The sequence below is a fragment of the Macadamia integrifolia genome, chromosome 5, assembly GCF_013358625.1.
Source record: "Macadamia integrifolia cultivar HAES 741 chromosome 5, SCU_Mint_v3, whole genome shotgun sequence".
In the NCBI taxonomy this organism is placed as follows: domain Eukaryota; kingdom Viridiplantae; phylum Streptophyta; class Magnoliopsida; order Proteales; family Proteaceae; genus Macadamia; species Macadamia integrifolia.
The window spans coordinates 26,219,587-26,230,645 of NC_056561.1; the positions used below are offsets into that span (position 1 = coordinate 26,219,587).

Here is an 11,059-nt window from a genome sequence, read left to right on the forward strand (position 1 = left end):
TAGCCATGTATGAGAAGAAAAATGAGCACAGCAAGGGGAAGGAGGGTAAGAAGGCTATCGGAGTGAACAAATTCCTACTGAACTTTAATTTCACTATGATGACATTACCTCGAATTTGATGTAGTGTTTGCAGTTGTGTAGTTTGTGCAGAAAAATCACTAGACATTATAATATTATACTTGACTAAGACACATCTCACGTCTAATACCAATTTACTTTCTTTCTTTTTTTCTTTATTATGCTTCCTGTTGCAGCAGTTGAACTTCCTTACTATGGCCCTTGATTTCTAGCTTGTGCTGGTCAATTCAGTCCTAATACAACTTCCATAGCCCCAACTGGTGCAATCATTTGACACCGTTGAGTCTTTAAATGGTTGTTGTTGTAGGGAATCACAATTTGTTAATTGTCTTGGGTGATAGTTATCCCAAACAAGTTGTCCTGAAGAAAATTGTATAACATCTTAGAAGCATTATTAGGAGCATCCAGTAATTAATATCTCAGACACATCAAGTTCTTTCATCCAAAGTGTTTGGGAAATTGGCTCACATTAAATATTTTTTGAGCCATTTCTTTTTGCTAATACAAGTATTAATTCTATATACCAGCTAGTGGGGTGATCATCTAGTGAACGGAGATTCATTTGCTTAAATCTACCTCTTGTGAAATGTGAATCTTCTGCCACAATATGAACTTTGGCTCAAGTTGCATTTAAGGCAGCATTTTGAACCCTCTGTTTATCTATATTGATTTTGTAGCCTTGGCAACAACAATCAATTCCATGGTATTTAGTAGGCTTGCCCATGGAGATTTTCATGTATTTACCAGTAACATCATTTAATCCTATCATTAGCAATGATTTACGAACTCTTTCACATTATAGAGATGGCCTTGTTCTCCAAACTAATGGCTGAAAATGGAGATATTCTATGAACATTAACAAGGAATGTTATAAAAATATTTCCGTGAAGTAGTGTTGTCACACATCTTTATCAACTTTTCATTTAAGCCCCCTAGATAAGTAATTACAGAGATCATTCTGAAATTTCTTCCTGCGAGGCCGGTTTCTGAGGGCTGGGGTTGTGGGCTTCCTCTCTCTGGCCTTTGGTTATGTTGGATCTATGGATGTTTACAGGACATATTGGTGTTGTAGATTCTTAAGGAAGTGGGACTTTCCCATATCTCATGGAGTTTTAAATGCTCAAGATACAGATCTGCCTTGGGATATCAATCTATGTTAGATGTAGAATGAAGGCTTCTTATAAATCTGTTTGATTGACAGTCCTGGCCTGTGATCAGAACATTGCAAACAAATGGAAGAGAAAAAGAGAGTTGTCTATGAAGATGCTAGAGGTTTTCTATATGACTAACCTTGTAGCGGAAGTGTGCTTTGTCTGCAGCATAAGCAGCAGATGCATAAACTGTTCTTCCATCAATATGTTCATCGCCTTGGAGTATTTCCTGCTTGCCTTGGAACTGTTCCTGATGCTGCCGAGCTAGATTATGCTGGTTTTGCATTTTGTTTGATAATTTTACGTGCTTCTGCAAAAAAAAAATTACCTATTAAATTTTATCTTCAAATTGAGTTGGCCTTCCTAACAAATGGTGGTGAACAAAAGGTGTGAATACATTGGGTTGGTGACTTGACTGAGATGCAAAGTAGGTTCTCAGCTCTTCTAGTTTAAGTGTGTTAATCGCAAACGGAGTCCTTGCTGACATCATCATCTTTATCTTTCTTCCTATATTGTCTTCTTAGAGGATGAGTTAGTGGTATTTTTGTTAAGCTATTGCAGATGGGAAAAAAAAAAAATTCCTTGAAATACAATTGGTATTTCTTTTCCATTTTTATTGATCAATTAATGGAATTCTTGGGTTCTATTACCAGTCTATACTTGCCTTTCTGGATTATTGACTTCCTTCTCAATTATATCGAACTTCTAAGCAGTCTTAGTTTCTGAGAACATGTCTGAGTTTGTGCAATAACAGAGATGTATTGCCGTTCATAATTTGTATAGCAATGTCATTGGAATCTTATGGCTGTGGATTTCTAACTGTTTCCCCCTTACATATTGATCAGCTTCATTATGAAGTAACTGTCTCTTGAACCTGGACTTTGTCAGTTTTCTGCTTTGTATTTTTGGGTGGAATTGAATTTCACTTCAATTGTGTTTATCGACCTTCGGGTGGCTAGGTTTGTGGCTTTACTGAAGTCCTCCTTTGCTGGTAACACTATGCAGGCTACCTTTAGACTGAACGGGGCACAGACGTTGCTTGCAGCATATCCCAATCTCCTTGGTTGGATCAAGCCAAAGACTCATTGCCCTGCTGTGAATGGCAACTGGAGGGAGGGTGTAAAGAAAACCAAAATTGTGCAGTCTGCCTGGTGTGAAATCTGCAAGATTGACTGTAACAGCAAGGATGTCTTGGACAATCACAAATTGGGAAAAAAACACAAGAAGAACCTGGAGAAACTGGAAGAATCAAAGGCACAAGCCAGTGCCCTAACAGCAAAGGATCCCATGATTGGGCCAAAAGAAAACCCAGCAGCTGACAAGGGCAAGGCTGTTCGTGTGCAAGAGAGTAAAAAGAAGGGAGCCCCTTCTTTGGGGCCTGGGGACGTTCTAGAAACAAAGAGGAGGAAACTGATGGAAGGTGGGGTGGCAGCTGATGCAGTGAGTGTGTGCACAGTATGCAATGTGGTGGTTAATAGCCAGACAGTCTTTGCTTACCATCTGGCAGGGCAAAAGCATGTTAATATGGTGGAGAAACAGGCAGAAGCAGCAGCAGCAGCTGGAACTGCCAATCCTCCTGGTCCTGGGGTGGTTTTTGCTGCTTAGAAGACAAATTGCCCTGGTAAAAAGAAGGGAAATATATCAATTTCATTATCATTATTATCATCAGTTTATAGCTCTTCTTTGTTTATTTTGGGGGACCTTTGTTTTAGGTTGACTTGTTAGAGCATTAATTTGGGGCTCTTTTGGTGAAAGATAATGTCACCCACCCAAGTCTCTCTCTACTAGTTGGTCGTAATGAAGTATGAACCTCCATTTTCATACAAGAAAAAGTGCAGCAGCTCTGGTATATTTGATTCAGTCAGTGCACCATATCTCTTCTGCTAAGGGCCCCCAAAGATGAAACAATCTTGCAATCCAACAGTGAAACTGTGGGTCTACCGACTTCAACGGATGTAGATATGTGGATGGATGTGGATATATGGATATGGATATACGTTGTGGATTTCCCATATTATTCAGGGACTGCTTGTTGAAGGCCTTAGAGTGGAGTGGAGTGATGTTTATGTGTTGATATGGTTGGAAGAGATACCAAGTCCCAATCCAATCGAGCTCTGAGGAATTAGAAGGGAAGAAAGTTGAAACTGGAAAGTGGAAAGGGGGATAGGACATGATGGTTTATGGATTTCTGCAAATTCTTGGAATCTTTTTTTGAACAGCTCAATTCATATCCTGATCTGATCTTAATTCCAGTTAATTCTTGCTATCATTTTCTGAATTTCTCACTATTAATATTTGATCTTCATTTTTACCATTCTTTTCATTCTGTTTTTTAGTCAGTAAAATAACAAAAACGTCAGTGAAACTTAATTCTTGAACCAAGATCTCAAGTTTATTGAATAAAAAATTCTAAAAATCAGAGATTTTAGAAGGGGGAAAATGAAAACTGAAAGGGAATAATGTTTTCCGTCGGAAAATGCAGTCTCCGCCAGAGTCTGTCAGGGTGCTGGTGGAAGCTGCGCTCCCCAAGGAGAACATTCTCTCATTTGTTATGTTTAATATAACCAAATATACTTATTAAAATAATGGCCGATTTATGCTGCAGATTGACCGACGGGCAACCCAACAATCAGGGGGAATTATTGATATTTGTCGGGCGTGGACCGGGGACCTGGGAGGAAATTGAAGATGAAGTTTGTTCCTTCCTTGTATATCCTACTCACTCTCTCGATTCTGATGATCCATCCCTCCCTCCCTATTAAGTACTCCTACTATATATATATATATATATGTATATATATCTATTATATTTTTCCTTTTGGTACGAAGTCCTACCATCTGTTTGTTGATTTTCTTTTGGGTAGATGTTTGTTATTGATTCACACATGTGAATCCTCTATTGTGTACACTACAGATTTTATATTTTCATAAGGAGAGGGTGGAGGGATTTACCAAACTATGCAGCTGAATGGGTACGGTTTGCACCATAGTTTTAAAAATTATTTATTTTTTGGGTAGAAACCATGGTTTTAGAAGTTGGATCGGAGTGGTATTGGCATGCTGCTTATTGGTTAGGAAGAGTCTCAAAAGGCTCAAGCAAACAAGTTATATTCGGGACTATGTAAAGAAATTCTCTACCTTGATATTCAAGGTCCATCAAGGTACCGAACATGAGCGATGAAACTCCTATTCAACTTCATGGATGACCTTCAAGGTTGAGTTGCACAAGAACTGCAACGGCAAGACGTCTAAGACCTACCCTACCAAGGAAGGCACCAATAAACCATCTCCAAATAAGGAGGGTAGGCCCAAGCTCGTTGCTAGACGTCTAAGACCTACCCTCCCAAGGAAGGCACCAATAAACCATCTCCAAATAAGGAGGGTAGGCCCAAGCATGATAAGAAGATAAATTCACGCTCAAAGACAATTGTTCAATCTCCGATCCTGATTGATGTGACGTTGATCCACTAGTATAAGGGTAAAATGATCCAATATATATATATATATATATATATATACTAGTAAGAAATACACGTGCAAATGCACGTGGGAACAGAAATGACTAATATTAAATCAAAGTTTCATGTGTTCTCTTACGTTGAGAGAACAATCCTAGTTCAGTACTATATCTTAGATCGATCTCCTCACGAATTAACAAGGAAATAAATGCCCCCCTGCAAATAAAAAAAATCATTGAATATTATTTTACACTTTCCTTTCACCAATGCATATACGATATGGATTAAAAAAAATCTTGAAGAAAAAAATGAAAAGGGATTTGGGATCCCTATAATTTGGAAATATTAAGAATGCATTCTTTTATAAACCAAATGGTATCTTGATTCTTGATACAAAACAGAGTGAGAGAATTTTTTTATAGATTCAAAACAGCCCCAAGTTTCTTAGTAAACTACTGAGAATTGAGCCTAAAATATGAAAGTATCTAACAACATTTAACATAAGATGCACAAATAATGACACGAGACCAACAAATCACTCACAGCTCCATACAGAGGCATCCACAATGGTAAGTAACCTATAGATTACTGAACCAAGACCTTTATACTAAAAAGTCTAGTAGAACTATATAAGAGAATGAGAATTGAAAATTAAGCTGGAACATACCTTTAATTTATGCAAATAATCCTACTTTAGTACTATATGTTAGATTGATTGATCTACTCAAGAATTAACAAGGAAATAATTGCCTCCCTGCCAATATAAAATTAATTTATTTTACGTACCAGCCCTATAAATATACCTTATTAAATTATCATTTTTTCCTTTTTAAATCAATGTCACTTCACTCCCCTCCTCTTTTACTTGCAACCCAGCTTAGGCTAAAAATTAGAAACTTCCTAGTCTTTCTTATCACTAACCTTCAATGACAATGCTATAACCGTATGGTTCCTATAAATAACATACCTTATGAATAACCTACAAAGTTAAAAAAGAAAATAATATCATCTTTGTTTCTTTTTCAAATAAAAGGGATTTGATTGCAAAGTTAACTAAAATTGAATAGTCATATTTAAAGTGTTCTAGAGTTAGTTCCGCAATTATGTTAGGCAATGATTACACACACACACACACACACACACACACACACACACACAAACAACCAAACATTTCACTTTTCTTCCCTTTATTTCCCTTGCAACCAAACGGAGCCTGTAGGTAAAAAATTCATGATCAAGCTTCATATACAAATTCATACCAAAACAGAATAAGGAAAAGAATCCAAATAATATCCATAAAAATACAGACTACTTCCTGAAGATTAAAAGTAGGAAACAAGGTTCTCAATCAACTACTCATTTGAATTGAGCATTCACCATTGCTTCATTACATGATTCTTTTTGACGGGTCGAATTCCACCTTAACTCTTACAGGCATATTAAATCAACCTCAAACCTTGTACATTTCTATCTTCTATTTCACCATTGCCTTTGGAAACCAAGAAACAGGTACCAGGAAACAAACACAAAGGGCTTCCTTGCATGCTCAGAACTTGTTAAATTCCAACTGCTGAAGAATGTGAGAGTATTAGGACTCTTCAATCAATTTTTCTGGAATTCCATTTTAAGGATCCAAGCAAAATAAAACCATACATGTGACGGAAAAGGTTTGCAGCAACCCCACCACCCCAAAAAAAAAAAAAAAAAGAACACATGCCAAACAAAACAGCTCAAAAACTTTGTTGGTACTCAACCCTGTGCCAAAATTTTAAAGAATAAAAACAATAAATAATAAAAAAACATAATAGGAAAAAAAAAACAGCAAAATAAAGTCTTTATCCATACAGGAAAAGAATCTCTAATTTGCTCGAACTGGTTTAATGCATCTCTTGCTCGACTCCTTATGATGTAATTCCTTACATGGCTGAAATCAGCCAATACTTTCCTTCCATCCTTTATCTTGACTGGGGAGAAAAAAAATATATATTCTCAAAAGCTACATAAGCAAGTTTTTTTTTGGTAAAGATGCTACATAAGCAAGTTTGGTGCATCAAAATTGGTCAATAGCATTATGTCTGACATCAGGCAATACTTTCCTCCCATCTTTTATCTTAACTGGCCAAAATATAAAAATAAAAAATAAAAAATAAAAAATAAAAATAAAAATCTCAATAGCTACATAAGCAAGTATGTGCATCAAAATCCATCACTAACACCATGTCTCACCAGTACTATTAGATTTGGGCTTAGTTTCCTTCGAACCGTCAGCAGTACCCTATAGATGAAATGAAAAGGAAAAGTGTGAAGAAAAACATAATTAAAGTAACTCAAATAATTGGAGTTCCAAGGGGAAAAAATAAACATATTAAAACGTGACCACTAAATTCAATTTAACCTTCTGATGATTCAAATCATTCTTATTAACACCTTCTGTCAGAAACAATTATTTCATGGAGCCAAACAAAGCAGAAAACAGGGAAGTTTAAAGCAGTTCAAGAAAATAACTTGAACTATGTTAGCTGTACTTCACATACCCCTAGAATGACATGGTATCATCCTAGTTTTACCACAAAATCTAAGTCCTTTTGATCATTCCCAAAACTGTACCCGGCTCAGACATCATGAAGGCAAGATTGCATTTGGCATCAAAACCAGCGAACCCAGGGCTCCAAGTTATTCCATCTGTTGATACTTTTATGAGATTATTAGTGGCTATCACTATCTTTTCCTCACCCACTTTTAGTTCCTTTTGTCTATGTATACTAGAAGATAATGCCCAAATAAACGATTTGAGCAGGCTTTCAAGCACTGAGGCTGATGCCTTTGGGCATTTGTATCTCCATCAATGGTATCTATACCCAAAATAGTAGGACCAAGAACAGAGGTAGCTGGTAATGAAAAACCTGTAATCATATAGACATATGAGGAAAGTTGATCCAGTATGTATAGTTATAGAGCCTAGATCAGGTAAAAACCAGTTATTGTGATCCATATCCATATTTCACTTGGAAAAAGCTCCGAATCCATTGATATGAGATTGAATTAATGTCATCAAGAGTATGTTAAACGTAATAGGTATCCCTTTGATCAAGCTTCCAACCTGCTGAAGGAATCACTCCTTACAAATTCAAAACTCTTTAGTTTATACATAACAAAAAATGAATCCATGGCTTTAGATTTTGAAAACTGCCACATGACAGTGTGAAAGGTCGAAATATGTTATTGAATTGAAAACCTTCAAGTGAAGGGAATATGAATAAAGAGAAACTGGTAGGCACTTTAGTAATACAGGAAAAAGGCCCTTACCATTTTTTAAAAAACCTACTAAATTGTTGGTCTTTAATACTTGAAGGTAACAGTTCAATGTGTTTCATTAATCTCCACAACAGTATGATAGCAATGAAGCACCTAAAGATAAAAATTTACTTGAGAAAATCATCATAATAATAATAATATTATCTACCCTAAAAAAAATGATCTATTTTGAATTGCAACACATGGGCAAGTGCCGCACTATTGACGTATCCAGTGTATTAATGGTGAAAGTTTGGGACAAGTATGCGTACACATGCAAACTGAAAACAAAGACTTCCACTTACCAGTAGCAAATAAAGGACTTTTCGTGTCTTTAAATCCTCGAAGGATCCCTTGCATGGCCAAAGAAAGAAGAACAGCAGGAGAAACAAGTGACCTCAATGTCAAGTACCTTAGAGCTGGGGTCATCATTGGGGAGCCCTATTTATAAATAATAATCAAAATAAGTTAATGATAGTTCTTACCATAGAAAGGTCAAAGAATTATTAGAACAAAGCTATAGAAATTGATGACCTCAATATTCCTATTGAGAACACTTACAGATTTCACACCCATGAATCTCAAGACTGGTTCAAATTAGGAATATGGTTTGGAGAAGGCCTAGTATGCCGCCAATGATCAATGTTGATGATGTGATGAAATATGCCTCTTTTCATGCTTGGTTATGGAATTTTTTTGACTTTCCAACAATATTTGACGATGGCTGGACATAGTTTTTTAAATATCTGAAACAGAGATAACTCAAAGGAGTTATTTTCTGAAGAGATTGAATTATCTAGGCTGCTATTTACCAATTAAAGAAAACTTGAATCTAATTGGAAGAAAAGAAAGAAATCCCATTTAAGTAAACCAATTAAAGTGAAATCTGCGACATTGAGAACTCTAACGAGCCTGAAGGTGTTGGAACCTCATTGTTTGGTAGGGGATGGATAGCTATTTGGGGGAATAGCATTAGCACAACGCCTTCAACTGAATTGTACTTCAGATGCTCCAAATCTGTCCAATTTCAGTTTGGGATTGAATTGAAGACAGATCCTAAGACCAATCCCGAGTTTTAAAACTTGGTCAGCACTTTGCATGTATTATACCACTTAGTACCCAATGTTTATATTAACCAATGAAGAGACGCACATGAACATCAGTAATTGATAGAATTTTCGTATTTTACAGAGTGATGGTGTCATTTTACCCCTCTCTGTCTGGGGACGGGGCCAATGACCAGGGACCATCCTTTCGACCTTACATTATTTTCCCACTTTCACAATTTAGCTATAGTGGAAAACTTAAAAGGGTCAGCACACAAGCAGACACGAAATCCCATGCATAATCTCTCTCTCTCTCCATCATTTCGCCCTTACATTGTTTTCCCACTTTCACAATTTAGCTAAAGTGGAAAACTAAAAGTGTCAGCACACAAGCAAACACGAAATCCCATGCATAATCTCTCTCTCTATCTCTCTCTCTCTCTCCAGGGTCCGATAAGGGAAGGAACGGTTTCAAACTATGATGGGTTTGACAAGGACCAAGGTCATCCACGCCCTCATTGCAGAATATGGTTTTAGAGCATGGTATCGAAATGGTATTGGTGGTCCCCAAAATCATTATGATATCAGAATAGATTTATATCAAATCAATTACATCGGATAGAAATAGGGGTGCAAGTTTGGCCCTGAAGGCCCAAACCCGTCCTGATCCCAAACAAGTATCGGCCCAAAAATTTTGGCCTGAGGGCCGACCCAACTCTGAGTCATAGTTAGGGTGGGTAAGGGTTGATGTTTTTGGCCCGCCCAGTCCGCCCTGAACCCGGCCTTGATTTTTGCCCCTGATGTTAACCCTGAATTTAACCTAATTTTATATAATGTTTGACATTGAGTCATTAATACCTCAAAACTCCTAATATATCTTCTCACCGATCTCTCTTGCTTTTTTTACCAAGAAATTTGTAACTTTGTATTTTTTTTTTATTTCCTCTTTATTATGAATATTTTTTATTTTTAAGTTATTTCATAGTTTGTAGGGTCAAGGTCAGGGTCAGGGCCAAAGTATACTCAACCCTTGATGGCAAACTAAGGTCACAGTCAAGATCAGGATCAGGATCATCCTGACCTGACCCTGAAAAATCAAGGCCAATCAGGCCGGGTAAGGGTTGGGCTGAACCCTAAAGGGTAGGGCCAGGGTTGAAGTTTTGCGACCCTAAGTCAGGATCAGGGCGGATTTGGGCCCAGTTAAAGGGACTCATAAGAAACACAGCCCAACCCGGCCCTGTTGCACCCCTAAATAGAAATACCCTTGTTTTACCAAAAAAATGATTTTTGACTTTTTTGCCTGTAGTCTATACCGTTCAATTGATATGGTTATCGGTCAGGTATCAACATTAGACACTTTCCAAACCGTTAGGGATCGGGCGATCCAATACTGATACTAAGAACCATGTTGTAGAAAGGGTACTTCACTCTTAACATTAACATCCACACACAACAGAGGCCGCACTGGAAGGAGTGTGAACCCCCCTCTCCCCTCCTACCTTAAAAAATAATCTATTGGAAACTCTTAAAAAATTATGAATAACTATAATTCTATTAATTCTATATTTCCATGGCCAATAAAAAAATATTGTTGTGGCAAGAAATCATCCTAGGCAGTCGTGGAACTTGGACAGAGAAAAAAACACAAGAGAGTGAGCAACGGATTGATTCGGCGGGGACTCTTTGTTGCCTAACTCAAATCTCTCTGCAAACAGATAATTCGGTAAGAATGGAAAAGTGTCAATATCCTTGAACGGGGATTTTCCTAGGCATTTATAGCTAAAAAATGTGGGTGAAACATGTCAATATCTTTGAACTGGGGTTTACCTAGGTATTTATAGCTGAAGAATGGGGAAAATTGAGAGAGAGAGAGAGTCCCAACTTGGTAGCTTCTTAATGCTAGCAGGAGCCCACATATGGCAAGAATCATAGTAGGAAAATGAATATGGAGGATGTCCCAGTTATGGGAACTCCACATATTCATCATGTCCTGGGGGATACGACAAGATATCCTTCTTTCTAGGAAAGATCC

At 37.2% G+C, this 11,059-nt stretch overlaps 1 protein-coding gene across 3 annotated transcripts in view; it reads left to right on the plus strand.

The window, feature by feature from the left end:
* The window catches only part of LOC122077749 (zinc finger protein 385B-like), a 29,300-nt gene extending 25,084 nt beyond the window's left edge, over nt 1-4,216 (plus strand). For 2 of the 3 annotated variants that reach the window (XM_042643601.1, XM_042643599.1), the window contains exon 3: nt 2,235-3,543. In XM_042643601.1, coding sequence (XP_042499535.1) covers nt 2,235-2,834 — 600 coding nt within the window. In that variant the 3' untranslated portion in view covers nt 2,835-3,543. Of the gene's footprint in view, nt 1-2,234; nt 3,544-3,834 lie in introns of those variants that run through there. The other variant, XM_042643600.1, reaches the window with a different exon arrangement.
* Nucleotides 4,217-11,059: the final 6,843 nt, after the last annotated feature.